The following is a 19,559-nucleotide window of genomic DNA, read 5'->3' as shown; positions in this document are numbered from 1 at the left end:
GATGTAAGATTAAACATTACGAGGATACAATACGAGAATAAAGAAGTGGAGGGCAGATCCTGCCCAGGGAGTGGAAGACGTAACACTGCTGAGGCACGAACTCTCCGCACACTGATCTCAGGATCTGTGCCGTCCCAACCTGAATGCACAGGTACTGTGTGAAAAGGCACGTAGGGCGGCAAAGGGCCAAGACACACATGAGGAAGGGTCAGGGTTTGCTCTGCTGGGTATCGAGCCTTATTCTAAAGCTACAGTGACTGAGAAGGCGTGGTATTGGGGCCAGGACAGAGGCGTGGGTCAGAGGACCAGGCTAGTCCAGAAACAGACCCCCCCCCCCCCGCCCGGTCACTTGATTTATGTGTGGCCACAGTAGAACACTGAGGAACGGACAGTCTTCGCAACAAAATGTGCTGAGACAATTGGGTATCCACATAGCTGGGGTGGGGGTGGGGGAGAAACTTGACTCCTTTACAGTGTACACAGAAACCAGTTCCAGGAAGGCTCTGTCCTGACCTACATGTGGAAAACAAGACAGAAAATCTTTTGGAAGAAAATAAAGAATATCTTCATAATCTGATGGAAGAGAGTCTTCTTAAACAGCAGGCCTGCGTGTGCACACACATACACATATACCTACACATACACATACACACTGTCAAAGAAAACTGATAAATTGGACTGCATTAACATGAAGACTTCCAGCCCGGCCGGGTGTGGCTCAGCGGTTGAGCGCCGACCTAGGATCCAGGCGATCGGGGTTCGATTCCCGGTCAGGGCACAGGACAGGGTTGCCAGCTAGGCAGCTGATCAATGACTCTCATCATTGATGATTCTCTCTCTCTCTCCCTCTCCTTTCCTCTCTCTGAAATCAATAAAAATATATTAAAAAAAAAAGACTTCCTGTTCATTAAGACACCACAAAGGGGGTGGAAGTCCAGCCCTGAGTGGGAGATGGTATCTGTAACACACATACGACCAGCAAAGGAACCAGCTTATACACAGAACATCTACACACCGATAAGGAAAAGAGAAAACAAAAAGAAAGTTGGGCCAGGGGCTTGAACTGGCACTCCACACAGAGGACATCTAAGAGCCAACAAGCATATGCAAAGGTCCTCGAAGGTAGGAGGAGGCAGGGACTCTGGAATGAGAACTACAGGAGCCCAGGAGCAGGGCTACCATGAAGAACAACACCGCTGAGGACTGGGGGGACACTGAGGCGCCAGACGCCCCGCTCTGGCCGTGGAAGCTGTTCATCCTGAGATTAGGTGACACTTCTCTCCTTCGCACTTTTCTGTACATTCCAAATTTTTACACTGCATGTGTACTATTATGAAAACCAGAAAGCAATGGGAAACAATAAAAATCGAGTCTTCCCAAAGATCAGCTTGCTCATCTGGGTCTCTCCCTCACATACAACAACGTGGAAAGTGCTGGAATTTGACAAGATCACGGTAGACCCCGCCTGGCTGCACCTCAGCCACTCTGGACAAACCAAGGGGACGGACCTCTATTCCTAGGGAACAAACCCATGAACCTTCTCTGAACCTGTTTCCTCATCTGGAACAAAAATACCCAGAGGGCCCAGTAGCTGTGCAGATCAGATGACATTGTGTATAAGGACAGGTGGAAACCCAGACATATGTAAATACATATAAAACAAAGCAACCCAGCTGATTCCAAAACTATTTTTCAGCTGGTAGGGTTTCCCAGCTTAAGATCTAGCCATGCCATCCATCCGAAAGCACTGTGCGCAACGATGGAAATGTGTTACGTCTGCAATCTCCAGTGTGATCACCGTGAGTTGCCTGAGGCCATGGGACACTTGAAATATGGCTAGTGTGACTGTGACTTCATTTTAATTAGTTTAATTTATAAAACAGCTGCATACGGCTAGTGGCTCACATAGTGGACAAGCAGGTCCAGACTTTTCTATTGCTTAAATCTCCTCAGTGTGTGAATTCATGTGCTACGTGTGGGATTTGTTCTTAATGAGGAAGAAAGAAAAAGATAAAGGAAACGATATGCACGCTGAGTGTTATCTGCATTAGCCATTCCCCTCTTCAGAAAATTCTCCAGGAAAGGGGACTCTGCTTGGTCATCTGCTCCGGTGCTTAAGGGTCCCTTCTCTCAGGAGCGGCCCCATGCAGCTGGCTGCAGGTCAAGGCCCTTCTCAGGACTGGTTTTGCACACGGATCCCACCCCAACTAACCCAGGCTTGTCCCTTCAGGGCTGCCAGAGTCCCTTCCCACTTTCCTTCCGCTGCCTTCTCCTCCCCAGGGATGGACCAGGCTCAGAAAACAGGAGGCTCAGATGGCTCTGGGGAGGCACGTCCTTAGGCCCTTCCGGCCTCCCTCCCTCCAGGAGCACCCACTACATGTGGCAGCCCACACGTCCCACTGTGACCCCGGCCTCCAGCCTTGCCTGCTGCTTACTCAGTGGTTCCCCATCATCTGGGGGAAAAGGGAAGGAGATCACAGCTCTCTCCTCCCCACCTGACACTTGGCTGAGACAGGGAGACATGCAGGGGGGCAGCAGCCCCACGGTAGACATGACTCATCCCACAAGGGGACACAAGGGGCCTCTGTGCCCTCTCTCCATCCCTGCCTGCTAGATCTCTGATCCACCCTTGGTGTCTGGGGGCCTGACTGAATTCCACTCAGATCCTGGCCTTTCAGTGTCTGCGAAATGAGGCCGAGAACAGTCCAGAGCCCAGAGGGTTGCTGTGAGGACCGCATGGACTACAGTATCTGGAGCCAACTACAGCTTGACAAACTGTCGCTGCTGAAGGTATTCATCCTGGACAGCTGAGTGGTGCAGATAATGCTTGGCCCTGGAAATCTGGGCGCCAGGGTCTGTTCTAGCCTCTGCCACAGGCTTGCTGTGTGTCCTTGGGCAAGTCTCCCTCCCTCTCTGAGCCTCAGTTCTGTCAGTAAGGAAATGAGTGAAAGGCTACTCACATCCCACTGCTTCAGAGGCCTGCTAGAAGGGTGATGCATGACCAGTGTGTGGGGGATGTGCTCAGACAAGATGAACCCCTATTTCTAAACTGGGGGGCGGTCTGGCAGAGAGCCAGCCCAGGGCCCAGGGGCCGAATGCAATGATTCCTGACAGCAGTCCTCTCATGGGCGCAGGCTGTGGACACTGGGCCCTGCTGGCACCTTGCAGGAAACTACTGCAGCGTCACATTCCTTCCACCCCTGGTGACACTGAGTCACCCTGCAACCCACCTAACAGTTGTGTGACCACACTTCCTCTACGAGGGAGGAGCCGTCATGTGCACACCCAGTCCTGATGCTGCTGAAACAAAATGGGCGCTGGCCCGCCTGCAATCCCACCCTCAGGGTGGCGGCATCCCTGCTAGGTTTTCGTTCCCTGTACCCATGTATGTCCCCTGCCCCTGCCAGGTTTTACAGAGGGAAGCCACTATTGGAACGTTTTCAAGAGCAGGAGGCTAGAGGGAGTGAGGACACTGGCTCGTGAGCTGGGGGGAGTTCTCGGGGGCCCTGGGGTGGGGAGAGGGTAAAGAGCTGTAAGGAGCAGTGCTGAGGCATGACAGGCACAGCCACCCACCCAGTGACTCCAGGGGTGAAAGGTCAGCGCCAGATGCCCCTTTCTGTACCTCTCCCCTCATTCATCTGGTCCATCCGGCAAAATCAGTGAGGGGGCTGGGAGGTCACCCCCTCGGTGGCACTCGGAGGCTGGGGGATATTCCAGCAGCACCCTCCCCCAGGATGCAGGCACACCAGGATATAGGGGAGCAGCAGGGCCCTGCAACCTTGGGGTGCAACACAAGGCAGCATGGAGTTCTAGGGTTCAGGACAGAGGTGCCAGAGGGGGACAAACCTGGATTCAGGTCCTGGCTCTGCCACTGATTACAGGGAGGTTCCATCAAGTCGCTTACTGTGCCTCAGTCTCCTCGCCTGTACATTGGGTCCTGTAACCCCAGCCTCACAGGATGTGACAATTAACAGACAAAGCTCTTAGCAAAGAGGCCTGAAGTAAGCCCTCGAGACGTAAGTGCTGCCGTTATGAGTGTCCAATCTGCGAATGCCAAGAATCCCCACTTTTTGTCTGCCTGCATCGGTCCTACTATTAGACAAAGATTCTTCTGTTAGAATCACAGGATATGAGATATTAACACTGCCCACACTTCTTCCTGGGAACCGTCTCTCCCAAGCCTTGGATTTCACTGGAGGGGAGAGGGGACCAGACCGAGAGGGCAGAGGGACGGTGCATACCCCAAGGACAAGAGCATTTTAGAGAAAGCACACATAAGACGGACACTTCTTAACCGGGAGGAATGAGCCGCTGAGAGTGGACATGCAGCCAGTGCAGGGAGAGATGGGCCACCTACCTACACGGTGTAGATGAAGCCACTGTCATTATCGGGGGGAGTTCTGTTCTATAGTCACTGTGACCGCTGAATTAGCGAATTCCGAAATGTCGTGCCTGTGACCCTTGGGTCACAACATTTTTGTTGTACTGATCAACATGTAACCTTGTTTTATGCGTTTCTGTTTAAAGACACCTACTTAACATATATTGTTGATTCATTAATACTGAACTCACACCAACAGCACACGGAGCTCACGCCCGAAGGAAGCTCATCCGCCGCGTGCTTCCTCCCCGAGGCCCATCGCGCCTCTTGCACTTCCCAGCACAGGCCGCGCTCCAGCACCAAGCGCGGGGACATTTAAAGAGCGAAACCATCAACGGAAAAGCACAAAAATGTGAAAAACGTCGCACTAGCTAGACCACAACAAGGACACTTGTTTGAAGTATGAGAATTGGGACAAGAAGGCAGAACATGGCCTTACGTGGCCTCAGGCGCAAAGGTGCGGGTCAAAGGTTCAAATTTTCATCACTCAGCCATATCTGTACATGATTCCCAGGGCACCACAGTTTCGGGGTAACAAATTTTGGCAAGTAGGCGAATTTACGAATACCGAGTCTGTGTCCATTGAGGATGGACCGCAAATGTCCCTTCATTAGGCTCGCGCCCATCGAGGCCGACGTGGACAGGAACCCTGGTCTCAGGGCGGGCCTCTCCACAGTCACGGGGGCTGCTGTGGCACCTGAACTTGGACCCACCACGCTTCTCCCTGTGGTCCAGGCCAGGCACTAGCTCTCCAGTGACTGCTCGCCACCTGCTGAGGCTGCCCGGCTGCCACCTTGGTCACGTCCTGTCAGAGGCAGAAGATGTATTTGGTTGGGAAAACAGAGGACGGTATTTGTGGCAGCTTTGGGGGAGCCTCAGCCAGCCCTGAAACCTGGGGGCATCCCAAGAGCAGCTCACCTGAGATGGTCACACAGTCTTAAGTTTTCATGAAGAGCCTACTATGTGGGGGCTGCTGTGCCACATGCTGCTTCTCACTGAGCCCAGCACACAGTGGGGCTCTGTGTGAACAGAGGAAGCAATGATCAGGGCAGGGAGCCAGCTCAAGGTCCCCCAGCAAGTCAGGGAGACCTGGGAAAGGCAGGGGTGGGGTGGGGGGCACACATGAGGATGCCATCCACAGCCCCATAGTGTGGCTTGCTGCCAAAGGGGTGAGTGGAGTGGACATGAAGGTAGGGAGTGGGGGGCTCTTCAGAAGACCAGGGACCACATTCCTTAAACACCTAGTGTGTTAGACTCTGTTCAAGCTCCTTACATGGATTAACTCATGTAATACATCAATAGCTCTATGACTTAGGAGCTGTTAGCATCCCCGTTTTACAGATGAGGAAACTGAGGCACAGGGTGGAATGTGAACCCTGATAGTTTGATCCAGTGCTCACACCCCTAACCCTTACGCTGCTATGTCCACCTCTCAGCATCCACATGTCCAGAAAGCGATGCTGCGCCACAGCGGCCACCCTGCCCTGGGAGATGGACGGCGGGTGAGCAGGAGGCAATGCAGGTGGCCTCCTGGGCACCACGGTGCACACTCAAACCAGCACCAGGTTCTGTCCACCCTACCGCCTAGATATACCCCCGTGGGCCTACTTCTCCTGCCCTGCTGCCGAGACCCTAGTCCAGGCCACCATCACTGTCGCCCGGACTCCTGCAGGAGCCTCTTTCCGGTGTCCCCATGTGCTCCCTCCACCCTGTGCCCTTCCTCACACAGCAAGCGGAATGCAAGCCACCCCACGTGCTTCCCCACGCAAAACCTGTACCTTCTGCGCAAATGTTCACAGAGGCTTTATTTGTAATTGCCCCAAAACTGGAAACAACCCAGAGGCGCTGCAGCGGCTGAACGGACAAACTGAGGCATCCACACGATGGCATTCTCAGCCACAAAGGAACGCCATGGTGAGACGCGCGACACGAACGGTCCCCTGTGTGCTCAGTGAAGTGAGAGGAGCCAGGCTCGCAGGCAGCATTCATGTGGCTGTCCCCAAAAGGTAGAGCTTAGGGATGCAGGAGAAATGAGTGACTGCCAGGGTTTGGGGGGCAGCGGGGGTTACTACGAGAGGGCACAGGGGAATTTTGGAGGGGATGGAACTCTTCTCTATTTTGATTGTGGTGGTGGTTACGTGACTGTCTACATTTGCTGAAATGTGCAGAAATGCACACTCAAAAGGGTGAATTTTACTCCATGTAAATTTTAGCTTGTTTACAGTTGTATTGTGACTCCCAAAAAGATATGTTGAAGTCTTAACCCTCAGGACCTCAAGAAGGTGACCTTATTTGGAATGGGGTCACTGCAGATGTAACTGGTTAAGATGAGGTCATGCTGAAGCAGGGTGGGATCTAATCCAACAGGACTGGTGTCCTTAGAAGAAAAAGAGAAACAAAGAGACAGACACAGGGAGAAGCTGGCCATGTGACAATGGAGGCAGAGCCTGGAGTGACACAGCTGCCAGGCAAGGGACCCCAAGGACCACCTGGGGCCACCAGAAGCTGGGAGGGGGCAAGGAAGGATTCTACCCCGAATCTCAGAGGGCACATCCCCACCTAGATATACCCCCTAGATATATCCCCAGGGGTATATCTAGGCGGCCCTGCAGCCGCCTTGACTTGGGACTTCTGGCCTCCAGGGCTGTGAGAATAAATCTCTGTTGTTTAAGCCTCCCAGTTTGTTACTTTGTTACAGCAGCAATTAGGAAACTAATACATAACTCAATTTTTAAAATGGGGGGAAAACCTGTCTCATCCTTCACAGCTCTTAGGGTACAGCCTAAGAGCCTCTGCTGTCTGGTTCCCTCTCCTGCACGTCCACCCTCCATCCACGCACAGTGAGAAATGTGGGGCGCACGAGCCTGCAGCATCCCCAGCACGGCCACGCTGGCTCCCCCCCACGCCCCACGGTCACCTGGGAAACTCCCAGACATTGCTCAGCTTGGCTCTCGGCAGACTCTGCCCTCGTCTACGCTAGGCACTCCTCAACTGGGAACCCCAGCACTGGAGGTGACCATCCCAAATCCTGTAGGCACAGCATTGCATGTCACTCCTGTGTCCCCACAAGACTGAGGGTCCTTGGAACAAAGAAGAGTCATTGGGCCATTGCTGGACCAGTGGGGCTCCAGGACACTTTGCTGGGCAGGAGTCTAAAGGCTGAGGAGGGGTGTGGGGGCTCTGGCAACTACCCCACACTGTGCCCAGCTCAGTCTGGCCCTGCAGAGCTGAGGTCAGGGGCTGGGCCCAGTGTGTCTCTGGTTTCTCTGTCTATAGCCTCTGCTCTTAGAGTCTCCCACCCAGAGTTGACTTTGCCAGCTTGCCCAGTCACCCCTCACTCTACTGCTCAGGCTTTCACAGCCCACAGCCCCAGCCACAAGCTACAGTCTTCCCAGTGGGCTTCTTCCCTTCCCCCAGAGGCCCTCTATCCCGGTCAATCCCTCCTCACCTCTCTCCTTGGCATTAACCTGCCATATATTCACTTGACACCTTCCAAGCTCTGTGTTAGACAATCCTACCCAGCCCTTAAGCTCACGTTCAGCACAACTGTCCTCAGAGTGGATCACTCTGCCCACCACAGTGCTGATCTGGCAAAGGCGGCCCCCTCCCCCTGAAAGAGTCCCTCTCTCTGCCCTCAGGGGCTTACAGCCTAGTGGAGTCACAGAAAGAGAATATGCTGTGACAGGCGTGAGGAGTGAAGCCTTGAGGGTGCTGATGGGTCTTCTGCTGCCTGGGGTCCCCGATAGCCTAGGCACTACCTCTGTGTAAATTAGGAAAAGGTGCTGCTTGCTCCCCGTGGATGCATGTCACATGCCTCCTCCCCACCCCATCCCCCCACCTGACATCACACTTGGCTGGGCAAGAGAGTGACATTTCAGCCCCCACTTGTTTCTCTCTCAGCCAGGTGCCTTCGTGCAGGGAACAACCTGCACAACTGATGCAAAGGCCCTGGAGACTTGACAGTCTGGAAGGCTTCTAGTAGGAGGTGGAAGTGGGACATATGTGCTTAGTCCCCAAGAGAGGAAAGAGCTCAGTACTTTCCAGAGGCTGGAGGGAGAAGCGCTCAGTAGAGGCTGATGTGCCTGTCCACCCTACCTCTGGTGCCCCACACAAAGGAGCAGGCCTGGCTGTTTGCACAGAGCCTTGGAAGGGGCCTGGGTCCAGCCTTGAGACTTCGGGGGAACCACTTCCTCTCTCTGAGCCTCAGACACACCTGTGAGCAGAGCCTGGAGTAGGGGCTCTCCAGAGCATCACCCAGGTCTGATGCCTGGCAATGCTAGAGCCAGGGATGAGGGCTGGTTTGGCTGGTGGAAAGAAGACCCCTGTCTTTTAAACCACTTCAAGGGGCAGCCTCTTAAGACAGGCCACCGTGCTCAATCCCTAGTCACACATGGGGCCTCTTAGACACAGCCCCGAGGGCCTCCCCATGCCCAGAGCCAGTCCTGGGCTATGGGAGGGCAGCTCAGAGCAGGCTCTTACAGGTTCCTAATGAGCCTGTGCTATCCCTGGGAAGGGGAAGTCAAGCTCTGGTCATTTCAGGACAAACCTTTCCCAAGACCGGGTGGAGAGGGGAAGTGATCAGTTAAGACCTCCCAGTGGCTAGTGGTCAGCTCAAATCCAGCCTGGCACCCAGCATGTGCTCGATAAAGAGGCAATGAATGAATGAATGAATGAATGGTGGCAGCTGGCGAGGACACAGGCACTGTTGAGACTGGGTCCCGGCCTTTCTTGTGCTGGGGTGGTAGGAGACCCAGTCTCAGAAGGAGCACTAACCCAGGGAGAGTTAACCCAGGAGAGTTCTCCATCTAAAGCATAGATGAGGAAACTGAGGCTGAGGGAAGAGACATGGTGGCCATGCTCAGCAACATTTAGCCCTGTCAAAGCACAGAGTTTGGGAGTCAGAACTCAAACCAAAGTAACCATTCTGAAGCTTCCAGTGACATCTAACACTCACAAACACCCAATATGAAAAAATGTTTATAGCCTAGTCCTTGAAATAAGAGCCGTAGTCAATGCGAAATTGCCTCTCTTCTCTCCTCTTCTTCTACCCCCACTAGTAAGCAGACGTGCGGGTAACCCTGAGAAGCAGTGCTAGTATTTCTCGCCTTTAATCTGGTGCTGTGTGACAAGAGATAAAACTTCTTGTGTTACTTAGGACCAAGTTTGTAAGTGACAGAAAATCCAAAATAACAGTGATAAGTAAGATGGGTATGTATTTCTCTCTCATATAAAAGCCTGAATAAGTGGTCCAGGGCTGGGATGATGCTCCAACATGTCTTGAACACTTACTATATTGTTGCTCCACCCTGCATAGCTTTCATTCTCAAGTTCACCTCAGAGTCAAAGGTGGCTGCTTCAACTCCAGCCATCACATCTGCATTCCACCCAACAGGAAAGAGGAAAGAAGAGAAAAGTATGACCCTTCTCTTTGAGGAATCTCCAAGAAAACTTTATTCCCCACTTAAATATCACTGTCCTGAACTTAATCACATGGCCACACCTAGCTGCAAGGAAATTGGGAAGTGTTCAGCTAAAACTTAGACCCAACTGAAATTCAGGTCCAATCAATAGGCTCTGCTTCTCCCTTGAACTCAAACACTCTTGGATGGTGATAGATCTCAAGGAAATAGTCCCAAACCCTAGATCCACATAAGTTTTCAGGAGTTTCTTTTAAAACTGAGGGGACTTGGAAAGAAGTTGACATTTATCTATGCCAAGTGCAACCATTAAAATGATCATAATATGATGAGACCACCACAGCACAGCATGTAGAAATATATGTAAGAAACAACACTCAGTTTAAAAAGAGGAACACAAATTCACACACACACACAGATAAAAACTGTGTACACGAAGATCGAAATTAAGTAAACATGTGCTTGGACTAGTTGTAGCCTCAAAGAGATTAACGTGTTGGATGCTTTAAATTCCACTGTTTTGTATGTGAACTTTATCAGGCATATATTATTTTTTTGGAAAGTCGGCAACACGTGCACACACATCCCCCCCAATATACATACATGTAAGAGTTTCCAACTGGTCTCAGCCCAAATAACTAAGAACATCCTCCATGTAACCATGGCAACAACCCTGTGAGGCAGGGATCATGGCTCCACTTGGCAAAGGAAGAGGCGGGAAGTGTCCTGGCAGGTACAGGTGCAGTGACTTGCCCAAGGGTTGCCAGCTCCAAGTGGGAGAGCAGATCCGTGGTCTTCACCAGCATGGGAGAAATCCAAACTCTTCCACCTGCAGCCAAGTGGGCCCCAGTGCCGTTTCTGGACCCATCACACACAGAAGAACCTTCCTCCCTGTCCCCAGAGCGGGCTCTTCAGGGCTCCCCACACAGTACTTGTGCTTCCCCACTTTCCCGCTTTATGCTCTTCTCCTCTCTGGGATGCCTTTCTCTGCATATGCCGATTTCAGCTGTGAAAATCCTACTCATCCTTCAAGGCCCAATCCAGATGTCACCTCTGCCAGGGAGCCTTTCCTGCTTACCACAGCTAAGAGTAATGGAGCCTTAGTACATTTTTAAATAGTGCCTTGTACTTCAATTATGTGCATGTTTCTCTTATTTTCCCTAGTAAACTGGAAACTCCTACATGTTCAACAAATGTTCGATGGATGGATGGATGGATGGATGGATGGATGGATGGATGGATGGATGGATGGATAGGTGGGTGGGTGAGTGGATGGATGGATAGATAGGAAAAAGGGATGGAGGGAGCGAGAGAGGGAGGGAGGGAGGGTGAACGGATAGATGGGTGGGTACATGTATGTATGGATGGGTCAGGAGGAATGAGAAAGACATTAGTTTTTGGGAAAAGAATCTCTGGATATATTTTAGATGGATGCTCTGTCAAAACATCAAGAGCAGAAAAAGCAAGCCTGATCAATGTTGCCACGGGTGGCGAGCTCAGTCCCCGCTTTGAATCGCAATACCCCCAGAGGAATTTGCACTCAGTTTCTGACACTGACTGAGATGAAGGAAGCTGGGGACACGGAGGTTGGGGAAAGGGGTCTCCAGCAAATTCCTCCTTGACAGCTTGCTCCCTCCGCCAGAGAAGGTCAGGTTGTAAATTTCAGAGGCAGAGTCCTTTATTTCTTTGGTCCCTGGAGGTGGCTGACCCAGGGAAGGATTTAGCTTGTGCAGCAGAGTGTCTCTGCTACCACCGTGGTCTGCTCTCCTTCTGGGCTCCCCCCCCCCCCCCCCCCACCGTACCGGCTCCACCTTTCTGTCTTCAGTAAACAGGCTCTTCCTTCGGCCCTGACACCTCACACTGAATGTTAGTCAAGGAGCCGGGCTGCTGTTTGGCATTTCGAGTCCCATCTCTTACCTAAGGAATAACAAATCCCTGGCTCTGAGAAAGATCCCAGAGTCAGTGATGCAACGGGGCCACCTTCGGGGGTGGAGGAGGGAGTGCCCCTGGAGGGCAGCCCCGCACACACCGGCTCCAAGGCGCCCACCCTGGCCTCCCTCTCCGGAGCTCCTGGGTGTGGGTGGAGCAGGTTCTGGGGGCCTCGTGCTGCCCGGCCTGAGGATGGAGAACACAGGGGCCTTGTCCTCAGGCTGGCGCAGTTGCCCCATAGGATGTGGCCTGAGTGTGCCTCTGTCGCTGTGCACACAGCAGTAACAGGCCTTGACCACAACCGCCCCCTGGGCTGTTTCTTCTAAAAGGGAACTGACATTTCATAGCGGCTGGTTTGTTGTCCAAACACGTATCGATTGGGGTAGGGGCACCCCCGGGAATTACTGGTGAGATGGGGGTGAGGGGCTCTGTGCCACCCTGGAAGTTCCTGGCCACCTGAGTTGTCTCAACCACTGGGGAGCCTCCGCCAAGTGCCACCCCTGTGGAGAGGAGACGCTGGAGGCTGCACAGGGACCTTAACGGGTAGGCGGGGAGAGCCGGAGGCAGGGGCCATGATGGCAGCTTCCAGATTCTTCTATCAAAGGTCTGAGGCTGATAGCCACACAGGTATGGAGTCAGTAAGGTTCTCCTGCTGCCCTGCGGACACTCAGGCGGAGGGAAGGGCTCCTCTGTGCCCACCCACCTTTTCTTCCCCCCTCCAGGCAGGAGGGGAGGGGTTGGCTTCGCTGCAGAGTGTGTGTGTGTGTGTGTGTGTGTGTGTGTGTATGTTGTAGAGTGTGTGTGTGTGTGTGTGTGTGATCGGCTGCCCCCACCTGTCCATGGATGGGCTGGCTATTTTGGGGGCAGCACCAGGTATGCGGTGGGGAGGCCCCCCCCGGGCCTTGCAGGGAGCCCCTTTCTGCAGACTAAGCCTCACTCACAAGCCCGTCCCTCAGGACTTGTCCCCCCAGAGCCCTGACAGGGACAGCCGTCCAGCCTGGACCCCACCACACGAGGCTGCCCGAGACTCCTCCTCCGAGTCTCCACAGCTCCCACACCCGGGCACACTCTGAGGGCCACTCCATAACCTTCCTGACTCACCACCCAGTAGGCCACTTCCACCAGGAAGGCAGGGGCCTGTCCCCAAAGTGGGCCCCCCAAACCAACACACTTTTCAAAACTAGTTTTTCAAAAATAAACCCTCAGCAGTGACAAAAACCATTTCCTTTCAGGCACAGGTCAGGGTGATGACCCAGAAGTCTCTTTTCTTTGTCTCTTGTGAAAGTGTACCTGCATGTTCTAGACTGTTCCATGGGCTGAAGCAAGAAGGCTGCCTCTCTGAACGGAGCTTCAGTCCCCTGAACTCCAGTACTGCTCTAGGACACCAGCTTCCACTACCTGTTGGCTGGTAATTTGGGGAATCACTGAATGTCACACCAAACAGGGACCTCAGACATCACTGAGTCCATTTTAACAGGGAAACTGAGGCCCAGAGAGTAAGGGACTTGCTTCCTAGAGTATAATTCCAAATCACCAGAGGGGACCCTACAAACACCCTTCAGTCCCCTTACCCCACATGTCCTGCAGTGTGTGAGTCCCTAAGCATTTTCCAATCAGCACAGAATGATACAATCAGGCCGACTCTAACTGCCAAGCTGGAGACAGGGACAGGGTGGCGCAGGGAAGGGGGCCCAAAATGTATAAATCCCACCAAAGCAACCAAAGCAGTATTTCCCAGACTTTCCTTCAGCAACCTTTTATTTTAAAAACTAACAACCACCATCAACTTACCCAATCATTTCACAAAAGAGGCCAAAAAGACCTAATCTCAGAATAAGAACAGTTCTGCCCAAGAAAAGATAGTTTGGCAACCTTGGCTGATATGCACACCACACATATATACACACACACCCTACCACCACCACCACCCTCATTTTCCTAAGTTCTCAGTGGATCACAGGCCTGCACTGGGACCTGCTGACCCAGCCAGGGCTCCCCCAGAACCTGTATACCCAGCTAACTCCATTATTTCATCCGAGGTGCAGTATCTGTCCGAGAGTCAGCTTTACCTTCTCCCAGCCTCTCTCCCAGAGGCCCGAGAGCAGCTCAGCGGCGTGAGGGGAGTGCAGGGAACATAGCTGGGAGTGGGGGCTACACAGGGTCTCCACTCAGTTCCCTGGGAGGCCAGTCACCCTCCTTGTCCAGACTGGCGGAGGGGGCCCCTCACCTCCCAATCCTGGGCCCCAACCTCCCGGGCCCCACCCTGAGGTCTTGCTGACTTGCAAACAGTTCCAAGAGTTCAGGTGCTTCGGGACACAAAAGAGAAGGCTAGGAGGTGATTTTAAAAATGCCATTCAGAATATCATCCTCCTCAAGCATTTACTGAGTGCCAACTGTATACAGGACAGAAAAATATGGAACTAAAAGATCTGATCCCTTTTATTTGGAAGTTTATAATCTAAGTAGGAAGACATGATATTAAAAGGGTTTGGCTTTGCCCGGCCGGCGTGGCTCAGCGGTTGAGCATCAACAAAGGATCCAGGAGATCACAGTTCGGTTCCCAGTCAGGGCACATGCCTGGGTTGCGGGATCGATCCCTGGCAGGGGACATGCAGGTGGCAGCCAATCAATAACTCTCTCATCATTGATGTTTCTATCTCTCTCCCTCTCTCCCTCTCTCCCCCCCTTCCTCTCTCTGAAATCAATAAAGATATATTTAAAATAAATAAATAAAAGGGTTTGGCTTCTCTAAAATTGCTAGGCAAATAAGTAGCTCATGTAAAAAGCTTTTTGAGTATTCAAAAGGAGAAATCTCTGTGACTGGTGGACGGAAGGCTTCATGGAGGAGGTGGCAGCATCTCGGGCAAAGGAGGGGAGGCTGTGGGCAGCTCTGCATGTTGGAAGACAGAAAGGTGAAGCTGTGCTTTGGCTTCATATAGGACAAGGAGTCCTCGGGGGTCTTTTTAAAATACAAGATTGTGGCACCTAAGAGTGATTAGGGGACTGTGGGGGACATGCTTCTTTCCGCACCTGGCCTGGCATAGCTGTCATCTATCTCTGTCAGCAAAACCACACCACCAGAAAGGGTCATGGCAGGGGGGAGGGGGGAGAAGGTGGGGAATGGAGGGGAGATCAACCGTATAGAAAAGTCATTAAAATTGTGATTTTCACTGTTAGCTCCAGCATGAGGGGGAAAGCCAGGCAGCCCCTTGTAGACCTCAGGCTCAAGAGCCCAGAGTTCTAGGCTCAGCTCCACCTTGGGCTCCCCAGACCTTGGGTAAGGCACTTCCTCTTTTGGGGTCTCCATTTCCTTGTTACATTAGGGGATTGGATTAAGTCTGTGATGGCCACATTTTTTCCAAGAGTGGAATCCTTTTTCAAATGAAATCTTAAGCAGGCCCTCAATTTATCAAAGATATGAGAGTGTGGGTTCTAAGCGCTCACACCCTCAGCGACTCCTGCACAGAGTTCGGCACCAGGCCCTTGGGCTGTCCCCGCTTCATGGAGTCATCCCTGACGCCTCTGCCACTCCCACCTCACCTCCCATGCATCAGCATGTCCTGTGCTCTAGCTTCCACATCTCACTCCCACTCCATCCCCGCCACCAGCCCTCCGTCATGGCCACCACAGGGCCCCCCTGCAGGTGTCCCTGCTCTGCTTCTGTTTCTCCCTCCAGTCTGTCCTCAGTACAGCCCAAAGCCAAATCAGGTCACCCCTCTGTGCAAACCCCACCCGTGGGCCCTGGCTCACTCAGAGCAGTCCCCGAAGCCTTTCCCCCACTTAACCAGCCTTCATCTGAACTCGCCGCCCACACTCCACTCCAGCCTCCCTGAGTGCGCAGTTCCCAACAGGCCCAGCACATCCCCCAGGTCTTGCCTCACTCTCCCTACTTCCTTCAGGCCTGGGATAAATGCCGCCTCCTCGGAGTGGACTTCCCTGACCGCCTGCTTCAGAACAGCCCTTGTGGGTTCCCCGCATCCCCTATCTTGACTTTCTGACTCCCCCTGGGAATGTCTGCTGCAAGCAGGCAGGGTCTTGGTTAAATGCCAGGTCCCTGTCCCTGCCTAATGCAGACACTGTTTGTAGAGTGAACCTTGAATGAATCAGCAGAACCCTGAACTGGGAGAGAAAATGGGTCTGCACCCAGGGCACTGGGCAGGCTGTGTGCATTTCCTTTGTCCCCAGGCAACATTTTCAACAAGAAGTAGACAGAACTTGCTTGCCAAGATCCTCACACTCCTATTCCAGGGGGCCAACACCCTAGCGACACCATCCTAGTCCCTGGGGGGTGAGGGTGGGAGGCATTCCCTTAGTTGCCTGAACATCCATTTCCCACCAGCAAGAAGGAGGAGGCTTTGGGAAGCCAGCTGGAAAGCTGAGCTTGGCTGGGGACCCTGGATGGCAGGGTGTGGGGGTGGCGTGGGGGTGAGAGGTCATGGATGACTGCTCCTCATCTTCTTTGGGCACTGTGACATGGACGGATGTACAGCCCAGGGAACAGGGGATGCAGGGATGACCCTGAGAACTGCCTTCCGGCACTTGAGAGTCAAGAAGGGTTGGGCTCCGGAGGGAAGAACAGGGTCTCATATGGTAGAAGTTCGAAGGCGGCAGACTGCAACTCAAGTTCAGGAATCCCTTTCTTAGGTAATCTGCCTGTCAAGCAGTGGCAAGCTCTCTGTCACTGGAGGTAGGCAAGGACCTTTCAGAAATGTTATCAAAGGGATTCCTGTACCTGGCACAAGGTTAAATGAGATATGATCTAGGAACCCTTCCAACCCACAAAGGTTCTCTTAAATAAAGCAACATTTTCAGCAACAAACCAATATTCATCTAACACTTAGGATGTGCCAGGCACTGTTCTAAGAAGGCCTGAGCTCGTGTGTCAACCCTCAGCTCATCCAATCCTCATAACAATCCTATGAGTGGGTGTTTCTGTCATCCCCAATTTACAGATGAGGCAAAGGCCAGGTCTCTTGTCCAGGGTTAAACAGCTGGCAAAAAGGGGTTGCTCTTGACAAATAATAATAGTAGTAATAATAACTATTAAGAGTCTACCCGAAGGCCAAGGTGCAAAACTCTTTCTATGCATTATCTAATTTAATCCTCAAAACAACTGTAAGGGGTAGTTATTATTATTCGTCCTCATTTTACAGATCAGTAAACTGAGGCACAGAGAGGTTAAGTAACTGGCCCAGTAATGAACAAAGATTGGCAAGAGGAAGTGGGTCAGGCTAAGTCATCCCTGAGAGGAAAATGGGAAGTTGGAAAGGTCAGGACTCTGGCCTCCCACCTCCCTTTCCTCCTAGGGAAACTCCTCCTTGCCAGCTCCAGCCAGAAATATTGGGTGTATGGGATACTGGCCCCTGGAGGGGCCCTTCCCCAGTGGAATTCCCAGTTCCTCCCACTGGATGGCATTTGTCTTCCAAGGGAAAGCGTGCAGGCAGAATTTTACCGTTGGGACAGCAATGGTGGGGGGGGGGGGGGGGAAGGTGAGGCAGGGAGGCATTCAGATCTAGATGAATTTAAGGACCCATCCAGGCCACCCCACCTACCAGAGTGGGAGCCAGTCACCTCCAACTGCCCCCCCCCCCTCCATTCGGGACTGCATAAGGTCCACCCAATCCTCCTGTTTTAGGAGCGGACAATTGAGGCCCTCCCTGGGAGCTGCGATCACTCACAGAGCTAGGGGCTAGGCGGGGCGGCGGCTGGGTGTCCATCAAAGAAGTAGGCACAGGACTTTTAAACCAAAAAGCTGGAAATGGCGCTCCTAGAGGCGCCCGTCCCCCGCGGTGCCCAGAAAGGTTCTCAGAGCCTTTCCTAGGAATCTGCCTGCGCACTGGAGCCGCCTCACCACCCCTGAAGCTCTCCCAGGACGCCAGCTGGGCTGAGCGAGGCGAGGGGACCTCCGCGGAGCGCGCCCAGGGCACTGTCCCCAAAGCCTGAGGTTTCGAGGTGGTGAAACTAGTCACTAGAGACCCGGTGCCCACACCGGTTCGGCTTCACGCGCCCCAAGCTGCGCCTTTCCCTCGGGGATGCCGCAGGATACGCTCAGCCCGCGCGCGCCCTGGTCCCTCCCCAAGCGCCAGGCTCGGCGAAGGCCGGTCCGAAGGTCACCGTCCCCGGACAGCCAGAGGAGCGGGGGAGGGGGCATCCCGGCGGGTCCTCCGTCCAGGCGGGCTGGTCCTTGTTGGGCCGCGGGCGCCTGGAGTTAGGGGGACCCTGCGCCCCCCTCCTCCCACCCCTACGTCCTGCCAGGCGCTAGAGCCTCTGGACGCCGGCGGAGGCAGACGCGGCGGGCGCGGGAAGCCGGCGGGGCCGGGGCCGCGGGTGTGCACACGACGCTCGGGCGGGACAGGAGCCCGGGGACCCGCCACGTCGCCACGTCCCCACGTCCCCACGGCCCCCCGGCTCCGACAGGTAGCGACGCCCTTCGTGCACCCGCGCGCGCCACCGGCGAGCGGCGTCTGGGCTGGAGAGTGGAGCCGAGTCTCCGCGCCCCGCAGAGTCGCCAGGGCCGCCCCGTTCCGCGCTGGACGGAGGGTCCGGCCTCGGCCGTCGCCGGTGGTTCGCGCTCAGCCCGACACCCCGAGGTCCCGCGGCCGAGGCTCCTCCGCGAGCTCCGAGCGCTCCCGGGGCCAGGGAGGTGGGGTGGGGCGGCCCGGCGGGAACCCGGGACGCCCAGGGAGGAGGGGGCTCGGCCCGGACTTACCCCGCGGGGTCCTCGCGCGCGGGCGCCCCGGCCCGTGGGATCATGCCGCCGGCAGCTCGCGGACGGTGGCGCGAGGCTCAGGCGCGGCGCGGCGCCGGCCGCGGTGGCCCGGGCGCCCGCATGCCCGAGCGCTGGCCCTCGGGAAGGGCGGGCGGGCGCCGCCGCAGCCGCGCTCCGGGCGCCCGCTCCTCGTACTTCCTGTATCCGAGCGAGCGGGGCTTTCAGGAAGAGGCTGGCCTTGGTGGTCAAGGGGTGTTTTTTTTTGGTTTTGTTTTGTTTTGGTCCAAAGCCTTTCGGCGGCGGCTCGCGACCCGGAGCCCTCCTGGGGCCCACGGAAACCCGGCGGCCGCGCCCCCGGGGCCGGGCCTGGCGGCGGGCGTGCCCCGCGGAGGCGCCAGGCGCGGGCGCCCAACCGCGCGGCTGCCTCGGCGCGCTGGGGCCCCGCTGCGGCCCGGGCGGCTCCCGGGAACCGCGAGGGAAACTCGGAGAAACGTCTCCAACTGCGCGCAGAGGCGCGTGGCCGGGAAGGCGCCGCGGGCTCCCGCCCGCCCCGGCCGGGGGCGCACTGCTGGGGAGGCCGGGAGCTCCGAGCAGGGCGCTCGCGGCACCAGGAGCCCCCCTAGCCCCCCTCGCCCCCGGCCGGCCCCAGCTCAGAAGCAGCGCGCCTCCTCCACGCCCCTGACAGGTGGCCACGCTGCCTCCTCTTGGATGCCTCCCCTGACGGCGAGCTCGCTATCTTACAAGGCGGTCTGTTCACACGCCAAGCCAGGGACCTAATTCATCTGTCCTGGGCACCACACCTAGATGGGAGCCGAGGGACAAAGCCCGTCAGCTTGGAAATATACAACATCCACAGCCACCCGGGTGGGACGGTGAGGCCTCCTGAGTGGGGGCTGCCCTCAGAGCATTTCACAGCGGGCAGTCTGGACACTAGGAAGTCACCTCAGTCTAACTAATGCAAGGTTTCCCTCAGCCTTGTCCCTATTGGGGCCAGACAATGCTTTGTTCTTGGAGCTGGCCTGTGCACTGTAGGATATTTAGCAGCACTCATGGCCTCTGCCCGCTAGATACCAGTAGCACCACTGTCGCCTTGTAATAACCAAGAATTTCTCCAGACATTTGA

General features: G+C 54.8%; 1 protein-coding gene across 1 annotated transcript in view; it reads right to left on the bottom strand.

Annotated features, from left to right (window-relative positions):
- RIN3 (Ras and Rab interactor 3) overlaps positions 1–18,758 on the bottom strand; it is a 103,969-nt gene extending 85,211 nt beyond the window's left edge. Inside the window, exon 1 of the mRNA XM_081152452.1 lies at positions 18,437–18,758. Coding sequence (XP_081008578.1) covers positions 18,437–18,480 — 44 coding nt within the window. The 5' untranslated portion in view covers positions 18,481–18,758. The remainder of the gene's footprint in view (positions 1–18,436) is intronic.
- Between the last annotated feature and the right edge of the window lie 801 nt (positions 18,759–19,559).

This window comes from Miniopterus schreibersii, assembly GCF_964146895.1.
Source record: "Miniopterus schreibersii genome assembly, chromosome: 1".
In the NCBI taxonomy this organism is placed as follows: Eukaryota; Metazoa; Chordata; class Mammalia; order Chiroptera; family Miniopteridae; genus Miniopterus; species Miniopterus schreibersii.
The sequence above is the reverse complement of the archived record's forward strand: the minus strand, read 5'-3'. Positions and strand labels throughout refer to the sequence as shown.